The sequence below is a fragment of the Cuculus canorus genome, chromosome 6, assembly GCF_017976375.1.
Source record: "Cuculus canorus isolate bCucCan1 chromosome 6, bCucCan1.pri, whole genome shotgun sequence".
NCBI classification, from domain to species: Eukaryota; Metazoa; Chordata; class Aves; order Cuculiformes; family Cuculidae; genus Cuculus; species Cuculus canorus.
The window spans coordinates 28,966,461-28,982,759 of record NC_071406.1 but is presented as its reverse complement, the minus strand read 5'-3'; the positions used below and the strand labels follow the sequence as shown (position 1 = coordinate 28,982,759).

General features: G+C 39.0%; 1 protein-coding gene across 1 annotated transcript in view; it reads right to left on the bottom strand.

Annotated features, from left to right (window-relative positions):
* Window positions 1-16,299, bottom strand: part of CCNYL1 (cyclin Y like 1) — a 34,651-nt gene that overhangs the window by 11,888 nt on the left and 6,464 nt on the right. Inside the window, exons 2-6 of the mRNA XM_054070678.1 lie at window positions 8,650-8,724; window positions 6,199-6,233; window positions 4,453-4,553; window positions 2,972-3,007; window positions 2,225-2,276 (exon numbers count right to left, since the gene is read on the bottom strand). Coding sequence (XP_053926653.1) covers window positions 2,225-2,276; window positions 2,972-3,007; window positions 4,453-4,553; window positions 6,199-6,233; window positions 8,650-8,724 — 299 coding nt within the window. The remainder of the gene's footprint in view (window positions 1-2,224; window positions 2,277-2,971; window positions 3,008-4,452; window positions 4,554-6,198; window positions 6,234-8,649; window positions 8,725-16,299) is intronic.

Sequence of the window (16,299 nt, the reverse complement as noted above, 5' to 3'; positions counted from 1 at the left end):
AAGCACCGGCTCTTCAAAAGGCAAAACTAAGAAACTTCACAGGATTAGCCTTGCAGCTAAGGAAGGGCTGATGAACAACATAGCGATAATTCTGTCACAGGTAGAACTGGATGGTAACTAATGCAGTCTTTATGGTACTTGTTCTTGAGAGATCCCAGAAAGACAAGGCTACTGAACAGCTAGATTTAACTTTGAGACAATGCTAAACTGTTTCAAATACAGGGGAGAAGAAAAGCTTTGAAATAAACAGTCTATCAAAGCAATCCTAAAATGAGTGTTTGAGAATTCTGACCCTGTCCTCCCAGACATTCTGATTTTCAGCACTCTTCCCGGAAAGATGAAGCTTCAGCCTCACACACTGGTTCTGCAAGACTGATACTGAATAGGTTCCTGTCTACAGTCCAAATTAGACCTGTAGTATGGTAAAGATACCAGACGGGAACAGCATAGCTTTACATTAAACAAGCAGTCATAAGGTTAGCAAAGCAGCAAGCATTTTCATGTGACTTTGTGATTTAACATAGCCAAGTAACAGCGTCAAGTAAAATGAAGAGGTAAGCTAACTTTTTTCTCTCCATACAGTCTTCTGATACACCACTAACCAATGGAGGTGGGCGTGCAACTTTAGGAATAACATGAGCACCATCCCCCTTGCAAAAATCCTGCGCTACGAACAGTACAAAAGCACATCTGGAAGCGCAGATTTGCTGACAGGGGCTGAGAGGAAAGGACCGAGACTGGTATTTGTGACCAAGTCCTGCGATGCTGGTAACTTGAAGTTTGTTATTTCTGCTGTTAGGATCAAAAGAACCTGGATTTGGACTCCTTGTGACTGAGTCTTCAGAGGACAAGGTGTTCCGAGATTTCATCCAGTCAACTAACCTTATCAAAGGTACTGCAGGTAGCCAGACAAAACTCCAATACTACAGAAACTAACAAGCCATTTGTACCTCTCCCCTCAGAAGTATGACACCCAGCCCTTGCTGTGTTTCTGCCTGTGTACTGCAGTAACATAGAAGAGACCTTTAAATGTTCCCTAAAGGACACAATGATTTTCCTCCATCCATACTCATTAAATAGGAGATAGGCTATGTGAAAGGATCAAAAGATACATCAGGTTGCTAAATAAAGAAGAAGAATTGTCTGATGAAGTGGAATTCATTTTACAGAAATAATTTTCAATGTGAAACAACAGATTCAGGCAGTTAAAACAGTTTTGGACCAGACCTGTCTCTTCAAGTATCGCAGTCCATACAATGAATCTTCTGTGTAGCTCTTCTCCCAAAGTTCATTATTTTTACTGAGTAGGGAGTTGTATTTATTCAAGCGTACAATTCCTAGCACAATGGGTCATGTTAAGAGTGGAACTCTAACTTAAAACATTCGTTTATTTAAAACTGTTTACCAACAAGCCAAATCTGTGAGAGAGATTAAGGTGCATCCACTCAGGTAAATTCCAGAAAAAAAAATTAGTTTTTTTAAAGCCATTAGAGCTTTGCTAAATTAATTTCAAATGAAAAACAAAGGAAGTAGTTCTGTAGGACAGTCATCAAGCTTGTAGTGCTCCAACCAGACATGAAAAGCACACACTCCACTCTTGAGCTTGCCTGTACTATGAAGTTTTGCATCTTAAGGATTGTGTAAAAAGGTGTACCAAGACTAACCACATTAATGTCACATGCTGAACGTTCCCAGCTGTTACTGGAAGCAGTATTAAGCATATTTGCTTTAAAATCTTGCCTTTTGGATTTTTGAAAGGCCAAACTCACTGTCTTCGTGTGATGTTTCACATACTACATACTCCTGTTTGCAGCCATTTAACAGGCTAGGCACCTACCTACTAACCATGCCTTCCTAAATAAATAGGAAAGATTGCTAATAAAAGTAGCGTTAAAGAGGGAAAGAAAGGAGTCAGACAAGAAAGTCTGGATACGAAATGCTGCAAGAATTAGCAGGTACTTGCTTTCTATTTATATTCAAAGCATAGAAAATGAAATATACTTTGGAATATATAGAAAGAACGGGTTCTGTTTGTGATCTAGCCGCTACCAAAAGTCTGGAGGACACCTTCTGCACTGTATTTTACATATAAAGCTCCAACTTAATACCAATTTGCTTGCAGCCCCGTGCTAAGACATTCTTATGACTTACACAATACAAGTCAAGATGATAAAATATATATGTATGTTGATGCACATTCAGAGGATCAAAAAGTTACACTTACTGTGAGAGGATGAGATTTTTCATCAAAAATGTCCAATGATCTGTCAGAGTCTCTGCAAAGTAAAAATCGCTGTTTTAGCAACAAGGGTTAATTAGTAATGCTATGCTCCACAAAAAAGCATTATTCATTAAGAGGACAGTGACATATTTTGTAGTTCAGCTTTTCACAGAATATGATATGAAGTTAGACTGTATTTCTGCGAAGCATTTAATAATGAGATCTTACAACTGAATGCTTAAGAAGCTAAACGATGAATAGCTATCTATGTCCTCATATTATGCTTCATACAGTTCTCCCTTAAAATGCAAAACCATCTCATTAATAGCATTTATTTCAAAAAAGCAGCTGTAATTTTAATAAGCTGTAACTAGCTTTAATGGCAAGGGTTATTTGTACATGCAATAGTTTTTCCTTTACCCATCAAAACTAATCTGTATTCAGGAAAAATTAAACTAAGTCCAAAGGCTGATTTGTGGTGAGTTAAGTGTATTGTCCTCAATTCCTCTGTTTTGACTTCTTACGTTTCATTCTCGACGAAGTACGTGCCACTGAATGGGTGTGTTGCTGACCCTTCTGTATTAGCTCAAGATGGGGCACAAACAGGAAAAAGACACAGCATAAAGTGTCCAGATTTTTCAACTGCCTTAAGTTACACTAGCTGTTACTGAAGTGTCCAAGACCATATCGCTGTCTGAAAACCAAAGCTATATTTCAGGAAAAAAAACCCCAAAACAACAGTTCACTCACCTGTTCTTTATATGGTAGAATATTGCTAATGTTACACTAAAAAAAAAAAAAGAGAAAAAGACTTAAAGCACATTCTGTGCACACTATACCACAAAAAAAGCTGTTGTTCAGGGCAGTGTTCCAAATCCATTAAATACTGGCTTCCTCTCACATTCTTGAGTACCATGTCTCATTTCTGATGTTTAACTGCCTGAACAGAAACTGGCCAAATCAAATTAGCTAACTACTTTCAAATTCATTGTACAGATATCTGTGCCACAAAATAAGTATTAAACTATGTTTTAAACACACCTTCATTGCCTGATTAGGTGACATTTATTGAAAATGTGGACTACTTGCAACTAAAACATAATAAAAGTCCTACTTGTTGGTACGTCTACTGTTGTAGATTCTGCTGATGCTTCAACTCCATATCTCAGGCTGTCTAATTTAGGACCTGTCTGAAAAAGTGAATAATAAAGGTGATATTATACCTGCCAAGAAGGGGTCAAGAAAGGATCTCAGTGTCTGCTGATTCAAGTGAGGCAATGAATTTCATATTGACACTCATTTACGGTGGCCAAATTTCACATACGTTTCTGGCAGTGGCAACAGGAACGCTGCCGCTGCAGGAATCTGTTCTGGGCAAGCTCTGATCTGTTGCCAGCTGTATACTACTCCAAAATGGCACAAGAACAATCTTTTAGGTTTTTTTTCTCTAGAAAAGGAGTAACATACCTCTGTTTGAAACCAAATTTGAAAGTGACAAATGAACTCGGACATTTCTGAACTCTACTAACTCTGGAAACAGTGAAGCCTTCTGGGCCTGAAGCTACTTTGCCTTACTTTCCCTTCCAGCACAGTAAAACTCTTCTCAATTCTTGGCTGGCATAATCTATGCACAAAGAACTGTCTCTGTGGCACTCAGAACAGGCTGAACCCCCATTTCCGCTGGGGAACCAGTGCTATCAAACTCATCTACCCAAAACACAAATATACGAAGAAAAGGTAGAAAGGCTAGAACTAAGACCTAAGCCAGCAACATACTGTTATCCACAACTAGAGGGCAGACTAACACTTGCAAGGAGCAAGAAAGAAGTCCTACAAACTTTCTTGCAACTCGATACAAAATCCATTTCAAGTTTTCCCAGATTGAGAGCTTCTGGATTTGGCTTTCAGTGTGAAGACTCTGAGCTTCCCAGCCCAACTCACACTTCTGAACCCAAAATGCTGACACATTTCTGCACTGCCTCAGATTCTCAAATGCACAATGCTAACTACTTCGAAATACAACAGTACCTTAGCTCTGTAACTGAAAAAGCAGCTCGCTTCAGCAGTCATAATTAAACAGACCTTGACACCCCTTCCACAACCAACCTGAATAAGCAGTGCTCCTCTCGTTCAAGTGTGTAACTGGCTTTGAAACAGAAAAGAACACCACAAAATCCCAAATAAACCTCTTAATGCTACTCAGTCCCTTGTTGATTACACACGGTTCTTACCACTTTATTGTGCTTCTAAGGTTAGGTTGACTGACGGTGCTGTCATCTATAAATATTGTTGAGCATGAGCTGTATTTTTTCGTAAGCTGCCCAGGAGAAACCTTAGAAGAGGAATAAAAAAGAACAGAAATACGTTAAAGAAGATTGATTCCGTGAGCTCTCTTTCACCACACTGAATAGTGGCTTTACACCTCAAGCAGCTACTGCAGAGGAGGTCTTTGTAAGTTACCCTTTAGCCATTAACTTCCTGAAGATATCCTTTGTCTAAGATAGGTTTATAAATCATCCCTTGTAATATACAATAAGATGTTTTCAGAAAATTTATTTTCAGCAGAAATAGCTGCAGCTAAAGCAGCAAGTCCTCCAATTTTCTCAGTCCTCCTCCAATCCATTCTTGCCAGTTTGGGTCTCAGTCTTCCTTCTCTATGATGTACTCTATTAAATTTCCCTCTGACTCCATAATAATTTTCACCCTTCTTTATACCCTATGCCTTTGCATTTTCTGGTTATCCAGTATCACTCACTGGGAAGTCAGTTTTGCATGTGGGGTTTTATCCTGTTAAATTTTAGGAGAAAAGAAATCTTTCCCTGACAGTGCTCAGCTCACTCATATCTTGTTCAGGGCCTGGAATCTGGAAGTATTATAATTACCCTTACTTTTACTACTTAGAGCTAGCAATATGTTCCACCATATATCCTAATCCTGTAGATTTTATACAGTAAGAAATCTTCCTATAGGACACAACATCAGGCTTCCCTGTGCATTTTCAGAGAATGCCTTGTACTAGAGCTAGGATATCATAACTGAGGGAGGAGTTTTAATTAAGCAATTCAAGATTCATTAGTTCTTGCGAGAATATTTTTAAAGTCTTGTCTAAAAACTTGCAAATCTCCCATATAAAAATGTTGGCACCCTTCACAACTCAATGGCTAATGGGGAATATTTCCTATTCCAGCTGACGTTTGCTAGAAAAAACAATCTGATCACACTTCACCTTGGTGAAGCTAGAATGGTAGTCGGAAAAGAAACAAAATTGTCTAAAAAGGAGCCACCCCCATAATCAAGCTAAATACCACAGCTTCGAAATATCATTATGTTACCAGATACTTCTGCTAGATGTTATTTTTAAGCTCTGTGTTAGTAAGTTCCATCCTTAGCATTACTAGTCTATTTTCTTTAACCACTTATTAATAAAATTGAGTATTTTTTTATAGTTTTTGGGGTAAGTGAAGTGTCAAAATAAACCGATGTTTACAGGAGAAGCTTGAAGCTTATTTTCAGATTTTAAAACCAGTGGATTATCACTTGTTTATTGTGTTGATGATAATGTTTGCACATCATTCTCTTTTCATGTTGGACACATTTCTTAATATATTCTGCAGTGATGCTCAATCAGCAAGTTATTCAAGACTTGCCATCTCAGCTGAGAAATTAATCCAGTTGTATTTCTGTTTAAAAAAAACCAATGTGGCAGTTTGACATATTTTTTCCTTCACTGTTCTCAAGACTGATGCAACCTAAAACCCATTCTCACTCTTTTGACATCAGCCATTCTCTGCTCTGTCATACCGTGACTGTTTCTTTTTTAAAGACAGGCAAAGATAATTCAGTTTTATCTTGGGAAGGAGGATTTGGAACACATGTAGGACTACAGACCTAGAACTACCACAGTTTTTCTTGAATTTGTCTTTGTCCCAATACGTTAATATTACCTATACAGCATACAAAGAATCTGTTTTACTTACATGATTGATGTGGTTACTCTTCCTCTTCTCTCGCACTAGAAAGAGGGAGAAAGAATGTGAACTGAAAGGTTTTTAAAATTCAAATTTACATTCCATAAAGTCATTCTATTAACCTAGTCTTCTGAAGAATAGGAGTATTAAAAGTTCCAAATTTGACCTTAGGTGTCTGGGAAAATAGTTTGAGGAAAAAGACACCGAATTTTACCAAGCTAATGAACTACATACTACTTCTAACTATTCACATGTACTTTTAGAAATTAAAGGAAAACAATGTTTCAGCCTTGAATGCATTATGAAAAACTGGATGATTTCAGACAGTTCAAGTAGACATGTCCAACATCCAACAGCGACCACTTAGCAAACGGAGGTAAAAACATCACACACTGAACGTGCCACACAGACACAAGGAGGAGGTGAGGCTCACAGTATTATATATGGGTTCTCTCTCCTCCTGTTACACAGAAGAGGGTAAAAAGGTATTCGCTACATAGACATGGCTTGTGCTGGCATCTTCTATTTATCATAGCTGTGACCATGTTATTTTGTTATTTAAAACTATGTCAGTCTTTCAAAAAACACTGTAAGGTTTAACTTCCAGCTATATAACAGTAGCAGTAAAACAGTGCTGTTAAAGGAGAGCTAAGAGTTGCATACATGCAGGAAGCTATACAAATGTGAGCAGCCTGGACAGGCAACTTCTCCAAAGTTCTGACCTCAGGTCATTAACACTTTCTAGCAGGAGGCACTCTCTTAAAAATTTACAAAAATTAACAACTGGAAGAGAATATACAAATTTTTGTCTTTTTGCATAAATTAAAAATCATAATCCTGATATCATCCTAGTGAGAGAGAACTTACAGATATTAATTTTTCTAGTTCTATGAAAGCTTAACTAAAGAAGATCCAGTGAAATTAGAAAATAAATTCTTCTGCCTGACTTGTTTATAAAAATACCTGGTAAAAAATTGAGTCATCCATCTAATACAAACTTTGGGGAATAGTTTAATAGTTATCTCACTAGCAGACCATTCTCCTACATCAACACAGGTGTATCCATTTCCATACATCACATGTGAAGAATACCAAATCATGTCAGTATTCTGCTCAGGGAGGCAGTGGAGGGCCCGTCCCTGGAAACATTCAAGGCCACGCTCTGAGCAACATGATCTGGTTGAGGATATCCCTGTCCACTGCAGTGGGGTTGGAGTAGATGGCCTTTAGATGTTCCTTCCAAACAAAACCATTCTATGATTCTATGTGTAAGAGTAATACTATCACCCATAAAGACGTTCATGTAGCGTGAATGTTATTTGCCGCAAGGCAGTAGTTGCACTACAACGTTCCAGAACTATGTCAACTTACTAATTGCAACTTAAGCAGCACCCAATTAGGAGGTGTTTGAAATGTGCAGGTCAGATCCTCCACGTGTTTGGAGGCTGACCTTCGAGGCCTTGATGAAAAGAAGCCTCCATTTCATCGGTATTATCTCTCCCAAAGAGTCACGCTAGTACTCATTTCCACCGCTCACAGATCACCGGAGCATCACGAAGTCAATACCATTGAGAATTTCACTGCTTGCCCCAAGACTCTGAATAGCAGGACTGCAACTGAAAGACCCATCAAAATAATTCTACTTTTCTGTAGCAAAGCTATCCCAAAACAGAAGATACACTGCAGCTTTCCATCAACCCATCCAATCTCAAGTGCAGCGCTGTCCTAGGAAAAACAGTGATTCAAACAAGAACCAACTATAAAAGGAATGGAAGCATTTTTAAAAGAATATCTTAAATTTTTTAGTTGCAACTTCAAAATTTACTATTGTCAGATTTTCATTTGTGCAAAATGGAAACATCTCCTAAAGCATCTTGGAGTGCACAAGCTATAGTAACTGTTCAAATTTGACTTTATCAAGCAAACAAGGAATCTGCAAAGAAGCTGGAAATACCAATTTATCCATGTCATTAAAGCCAAGATTGAAGAATAATTATGCTACTGAAACTATTCAAACAGTTTAAAACAAGATATTCAAAAGCAGCTGACAAAGACCGACGGTTTAGGTTTATTCCTTACTGAAAACTGCCCCTTAATTCTTCTGGGTTCTTTTTCCTTTTCTTTTTTAATTTAAAGCAATTTTTAAAACAGTCCTCGGTGATAAAAAAACCCTCACCACTGCCTGAAGCTTGAATGACACTAGCGAAGAAAGCCTTGCTCCTGCAGACTGCTAGACACTGAAAACGCCTAATATTTAAGCATTTAGAAGAACAAGGGATTTCAAATGTTAAGTAAAACAGACTATGAACAAATTTCTGTGTAAACACACTAATTATTAATCCCTACACTTTGAAAGAATTAAAGCAATTTAAATGTTCTAGAGCTAAATAACTAAAATAGGCAGTTGCTTTTCCATGTTTTTTCCAATTTAAAAAAAAGATGGGAGAAAACTTAGCTTACCGTCTGTTTGAGACTTGCTCAGGAAAATTGTGCTTGCTCTGGGATGATCAGATGGATTAGATTCCAAAGCTAAATCTGAAACAGCAAGGACAGAAAAGGGAGAGATGTTTAACAGAAGATGATTACTGCAACGATTCCCACCCAGCCTTAAAATGCTCAAGCACAGTGTCAGAGACAAATCAGAAACACTCAGAATGGGTCATCTCTTTAAAGCAAAACCCAAGATAAATAAAAGTCTGACATTTTCCTCTCTGAAAAAAAAAGCCCGTGGACTTACTCCTACTGCCATAAAGCTCTGAAGTAGCTTACAGTTTCCACCAAGACAAAATCTGGAAAGGGAGATCTCAGAAAACAACAAAAGTCATTATGCGTCTGCATGTTGGGGTAGCTGGATGTGGAGTCTGTGCTCAGAGAAAAGCACAACTTTAGCAAGAGCATAATTCTTCCACTCTATGGTTTAAGTACCCAGTACTGCAAGAAACAATCTATGTGGTCTCATAAAAGAACCTACTTAATTAACTTCTACAGTGCTGATAAATACCAAAACACAGATCTTACATTGCTCTGTTCTTTTGGAATTTCAGGTAAAACCCTGCAGAGCTACTGAAGAACAAAATTATTGCTTTAATCCTTTGCCACAATGGACTAGTGATGACATTAGATGAGGATACATTACCCCTTAGATTGAGATGGGCGTGATCATTAAAAAGTGTGTTGATGAAACTGTAAACATCCTGATGAAATTCTGAGCTGCATCAGCTTTGACAGAAGAAACAGCTGTTCTCAGGAAGCGACACTACAGACACTGATTTATGTGGCCATATGAACAGAATAAGCTAGTACTGCGATCCTGTACAATCTGGAAAGAGCAAATTCACATCCTTTTACATTTGTCATTCTGATTTTTCCTGTGTGCTGCTTTACACCATGCTAACCATAAAAACCTGCACACATTAGTGGTTCAAGGCAGTCTGCCAATAATGCAGTTGCCAGAGCCTTAAAAAACAAAGTCATCTACGAATCATCATCAACTTTTAATGAAAAAATAATTCTTAGGAGCTTTTTATGCATTCAACCAGCAGAACTCTGGTTAAATAGTAGCCAAAGTATGCACAAACTGTCTTGGTGCTGAAAGTCTTCATTATGTGAATGTTTTGTGCTACTGCACCTAACACACGGCACAGTCACCACCCTCATGTGGCAGTTGAGTGACTATAACTGCAGAAATACGCGTGTCCCCAAGACTTCTCATTCCAGATCCCCACTGGTCCACATCACTGGTATCCACTGTTCTCCAGTACTTGGCTTACATCACCACTGATCTTAGTCCAACAGTACTGCTCTGATGCTGGTCCAGGACGCAGATCACTGCAATATTAAATCTTTACTGTATAAGTAAGGCAGCAAATGCCTATTCAGGAACACAAACGTTCAGACTGGACATGAGGAAAATTTTTCACAGAAAGGGTCATCGGGCACTGGCAGAGGCTGCCCAGGGAGATGGTGGAGTCACCATCCCTGGAGGTGTTTAAAAGACAGGCAGATGAGATACTTAAGGATATCGTTTAGTGGCAGACAGTTATAGTTGGACTCAATGACCTCAGAGGTCTTTTTCAACCTGGCGATTCTATGACAAAGATTTTTCAATTAGGAATTTCCCCCCTCTCAAAAAAGGCCAAAGTCAGCTATGAAAGCAGACCATCTCCAGCAGTTTTTAAAAGCTAACTTACAAAACCAGCATTTCTATTTTCACCTTACTGTGCTCATTCATGGCAGCCAGGGAACAGACACCTTAATTTAATCATGCAGTTTAAATGCATTTAAGAAGTTCTGGTTTAGAAGCCCTGGAACAGAATTTGCCTTACATCTCATACCTGAATCATCACTAATACACTTTGATTCCCTGAAAAAATATCAAGCACACACTAGTATGTCATACTGGCATGTTTCTAATGACCCTTTGTAATGTCTCAACAAAATAGTGTAACTGTTGTTTTAACATCTGTTCACAACATTGACAAGTTTCTAACACTGATTTAGCAAAAGCGATTTTAAGAGACAGCATAGAGACTAACTCTAGTTTCTAATGCTAGCACTCTATTAAAAAATAACCCCAAACCAACATTTTGACATAGATCAAGGAATTCACTGGTAATGGCAAATACTAAGCAACTTTTTAAGAGTTGAGAAAAGAACGATTCAGCTATTGAAGCATTTTTCTAGTCTACCAAATAACTGAAGAATCATCAACAGGCAGAGCAAGACCGCAATGTACAGATTTAAAATACAGATCATTATTAGCAAGTTATACTCAGAACTTATTTATTTATGGTTCTGCAGCTACTTTTAGAATAACTGGGTAAGTCAGGTCAGAAAGAACCTTGGGAGGTCTCTAGTTCAACCTCTTGCTCAAAACAGCATCAGCTAGGAGGTACAATTAGGCTGCTCATGACTTTATTTGGTTGAGCCTTGTAAAGCTCCAATGAGGGTCATAATGCCCATCCTCCCTTACCCCATAAAAAAAGCCCCATTAATATCTTGACTTCCCTCAAGTTTTTACTTGCTTTGTAACTATAAGACTTAAAGCTCACTTATATTATTTTTTTCCCTTTTTGTGTTCTGCCAGTCCCTGTATCCACACTGCTTAGATGCTAGAAATCAGGTCTAAAAGCACCACAAGAATTAAACACCTGCAATTATAACCAACTTTCACTCCCACTAAGAAGGGTCTAAGATCTGCAGCACTGCAGGATCCACCCAGGGACACAATACTGACGTGTCCCCTCTGAACACATGAGAGGAGAGGAACAGCAGTGAAAGGAAAACACTTTACTGGCTCCAGTTCCACAGTGGCTCTGCAAGACACAAAATGCTTTCTGCTGGACAAAGTCAGGTGTATCAGCACCTATAGCACATTAAACCCACAAAAATACATTATACAACCAGAGTTATGGTACTAATAAAGTCCAAGACACATTGTGCAGCCCCTGGTATGAAACCTCACAAAAAGCGATCAAGACCAACCGTACCAAGGCTTCTTATCCCAGAATAATGTGGCATTAGCAGAAACAGTACATCTTGTTTTGTCTTGCAAGAACTGGCAAAAAAAGAAAGGTGCGTTTAGACCACCTCCCTGTAATTTTCCTCTTCTTAGCAGCCCAAGAATTTTAAACACCTTTTCTGTGCTACTCTCCCGGGACAATGCTTTTTTCCAAGCAACAGAAAGATTAGTAACATGATTTGCTCTTCCTAAACTACCAGTGATGCTCATGAACCACCAAAAAGCAAGAGCAATACAGCTGATGAGGGAAGCATAAGGCAAGAGGCAGATAAGGATGTGGGAAGAGGCAAAATCTAATGGGAAACACAGCAAAAGAAAACCCAGGAGAAGAGATTATTCTCTCTGCAAACAATTTGACTCACAGCCAAGTATAACGCCTAATACTTAATCCTTGTAGCACTTGAGTCCAAGTGCTACAAGGATATCTAGCCCTAAAAAAAAGGGCAAGTCTTGATTAGGAGCTACACCAGATGATGCATGACAGAAAGCTCAAGTAGAACAGAAAAAAAATGGAATTAAAACATGCAGAAACAGGAAGGAGAGAAATGAGAGAAGCAACAGGATGATATAAAAAGCAAGAAAACGCCAAGACATTTTTGTTCTATTGGGTTGACAGACTCTAGAAGTCAAAACATATTTTCTATTGGATCCTCACACTTAGTGATAAAGAGGTGAGAAGATTCCCACGAGAAATTCAGTCTGTGGGAGCAGCTCAGTAACGTTGCCACGCTACAACAGCCCTCCACCTCCATGAGCTGTGTATTAAAAATAGCCTTCCCCCTTATTTCTCTGCATCTCTCAGTGCCATTTACTCACGTGGTACTACCGAGCTCGTCAGATCAGCCCTGTCTCCAGCTGGAGCACAGAGAGGCCTGAATTTGCCTCCCTCTCTCACCATTCTCATTTTAAAGAGGCCCTTCCAGCACACTTGCCCTTCAGACAATTTCAGCTACCTCTGCTGCCGTGTGCTCCATGCGCTGAAAAGAGTGTGCGGTCCCCCCTGGGGCAGACCGTATGACTTTTAAGAGCAAACCTCTGCCCCTAGCTCAAGATCTCATGTCCTTTCCTCAACACCAAATCTGTACGAAGACTTTACCTCTGTTCATCTATGTCATGTATGAACATGTGTGGGTTTTGTAACTTTAAAATGCCAGCTACTTACCTACCATTCTACACACCTCAACTGGTGATATCAAACTATTGAGAACGTATTTTACACACCACATCATGCTACACATATTATCCCATTAATAAAGCTGACAGTCAAAGACGTCAGTGTTACTAAGCAGCAGCCCTTTGATGATTTCACTGCTTTAGAACACTAAAATATTGCATTGCCTTTAATAGTTTTAGCACCATCCTCTGTTTTACTAGACAGTGGTAACATTTTAATACAGCACATATTTAAACCATTAAATCATAAAAACCTCTCTGCTGTAACTCGAGTTTCTTCCTTTTCTCAGTGGGTTGTGAGCTTTGATTAATGTTCCAGCTTCCCTTGCATTTCATTACCTTACATTGTGAAGGATGTGAGTTACTTAACACTCCCAAAAAAGATGCAAAAATCAAAAAAAAAAAAACTAATGTGTTAAAGAAAGTTTGTTATTCATAACAACAGCTTCACATAAAATTATTTTTCCTCTAAATTATGTTATTCTATCCAAAACTTCCCTAGATATTACAACTCTGGTTTCTCAATCCAACCCATTTTGTCTACTCCTCACCAGCCACACCAAACCCAGCACACATCAGGTATTTATCACATGCAATCTTGTTATGTCCCCGCTTACACACAGGTTGGTCTATCCTTTAAACATTCCATGGGTGGCTTCTTCCCCAGATCTAGAGAGAATGAAAGCCCTTTGATCTCCTGATTATTCACCTTCACCAGAGTTCATCTCTCTGGAGTTGACTCAAAAGATATGAAAGCAGAGCAGGTTTTGTAACTAATACAAGCAAATTTGAATATATAAAGACTGGATCTTCATTGTGAACTAAGTGCTTTTAAATACAACCAGTTCCCAAAAATGAACTCTATTTTGAAGGGGAAATCTTGCTGAAAACTATCCTAACCAACACTTGGCACATGCACATGTGCCTTAAAAACACTCATAACTTCCCAGAGGAAATCAACTCTATTTCAAAAGAGAAACAAATAAAACTGATCTACTCAGTCGCCTGTTGTTCACAGAAAGGATCACTGAGGCTGGAAGAGACCTCTTTAAAATCATCCACGCCCCAGCACCCTGCTCCAGCAGGGTTAGCCAGGTTCCGAGTGTCTCCACAGAGACTTCACAGCCTCTCTGGGCAACCTGTCCAATGCGTGGCCACCCTCACTGTCAAATGACAATTCCTAAAGACCGTGACTTTACAGAATACACACAGAAGGATGTCATAAAGCTATTTAAAATCTGTCAGTTGTTCCTTACAGCACTACTAGGAGAACAGTAATATCAGTACCAATACCCAGCAGGTATCCAGGTGTATGATGATGTTCTAGAAGGCTGCAGAAATTACAATATATAAGCAGCTTTTTTAATTAAGAATGAATTATTTGCTCTTTTATACCACACTCCTGGGTTAGGCTGGTTCAACAAGAAACAGACACGGTAAGGCATTTAAAATTTGCTACTATAATCAGAAGTATTTAGAAAGAAGAAGTGTAGCCAATCTACTAAATACCATGGGCTAGCAAGGGTTCAAGTTGCCTATTCATTCCTGTGGTTGTTAAAAAAAAAAAAATCAATATAGTATTATTGGTTTTGTATTTCTTAAATTGCAGGAAGATCCACAGCGTTATCGTTGGCCTCCAGAGCAAATCCCAGCATGATCCTACAGCACTTAGTTCACAGCCCCTGCTAGGGAAACATGACTGAGAGGTCTGTTCCACTGTACAGAGTACCCAGCCTTTCTGAGACTGAAAGAAACCAAGTAGGTTTCCATGTGTTTCATGACGGATTATAATCATCTCTACACATTTTATGATAGCTAGGCAGAACAGCAGGATGTCAGGAGTGGCCCAAATTCCGCAGTGAAGGCAGGACCAGTTTAAAGGGAGGGAAACAAGGCGTCCCTAGAAGGAAGACAGGAGTTAATAAGCTAGATCTTAAAGTAATGTTTTGTTAGATGTGTTTCTGTACCGCATCTAATGTAGGACCATTTAAAGAGTAAAGGAGAAAGAACTGGTTGCACAGTATCCGCTTTATAATCCCCACATAGACATTCACATGTAACACAACTCACTACCACAAGAAGCTAACGCAGAACTCCACAGCTGTAACTTTTTAAATGACAGGCCAAAATACAAATTTCTAACTGTACACAATAAAGAACAACCAAATTTTACACTCCTGGATCCATGCCCAGGGAAGTTGTGGCTGCTGCATCCCTGGAGGTGTTCAAGGCTGGGTTGGATGGGTCCTTGCGCAGCCTGGTCTGGTGGGAGGTGTCCCTGCCCAGGGCAGGGGGTTTGGAACTGGATGGGCTTTAAGGTCCCTTCCAACCCAAACTATTCTATGATTCTAGTCTGATAAGTGGAAGTGTAAGGGAACCTTTCCTCACCTCAACTCTTCACATGCTCTCTGCCTTACTTCTCACAAGACACGGTTCAGAAAGAAACAAAAGGTGAGTACCAGAAATTCCAGTCCTGTCTACTGCCTGCAGGTAACCAAAAGAAGATGCGCTGTACCGTGCACTAGGTGTCGTGTGCCACCTGTGGGACTGGCGTATGTTAGCTTTTTCTCCTCTTCCAATTACTGACATTATTGCAAACTTCAACTAAAGTTTCAGCTTTCAGGAAAGTTAACAAGTTTTGCGCCATTTCAGGCACAAGCTCAAACACAGTCACTCTTTATGGTGGCTTTGAGGATTCTCAGCTTACTTGCATTTTGTTCTATAAAATAACTATGTACATAACAAAACATGTCCAACAGTGTTACAGAAGAGCTTTTCCCATGTTTGAGAGAAACTGGCATTCAACAGCTTATTATCCGAGTCTGACTGACGTGTTTGATGACAAGCCAGTGTAACTTTTCACACTAGAAAAGAAAAAGCCATGGTTGATTACTGCAGTGACTCAAGACCCTCTCAGAACTCCAAACAGAAGCAAAGCTGTGCTACAAACACACAGCTCAAACACTGCAGAACACTACCTGGCTGACAGCAGGGTTTTTATGTAAGCTGTTGAAGTATCCCTGATATTTGCATCACCTGCAAGTATGATCTTCAGTTTTATTAATCTGGCTTTACTGTACATTTAAATAAATAGCACCAAGCTTTTTAAGCCAGTTGCATCTTTCTTTGTCCATTCAACTGGAAGCATTCAGTTTTCTTCTGAAAACATGATTTTTCTAGTGACTGAAATAAAAGCACATATTCAAACTATACCTGCAATAAAGAAAAGAAAAAATATTTAGAAATCTAAAGATTAGCTTGTTGGCAAGGAACTCCAGATCCAAGGTCCAGGTTCTTAATGTTTGGTAGCATTTTCCTCCTGCCTCCACAGTAACTTCTTACATCTTCCTATATGTGGAATAAACATTGTCAGAAATCTTAATTTAATGTGTAATGTGAACTTGGGAGGAGTAGGT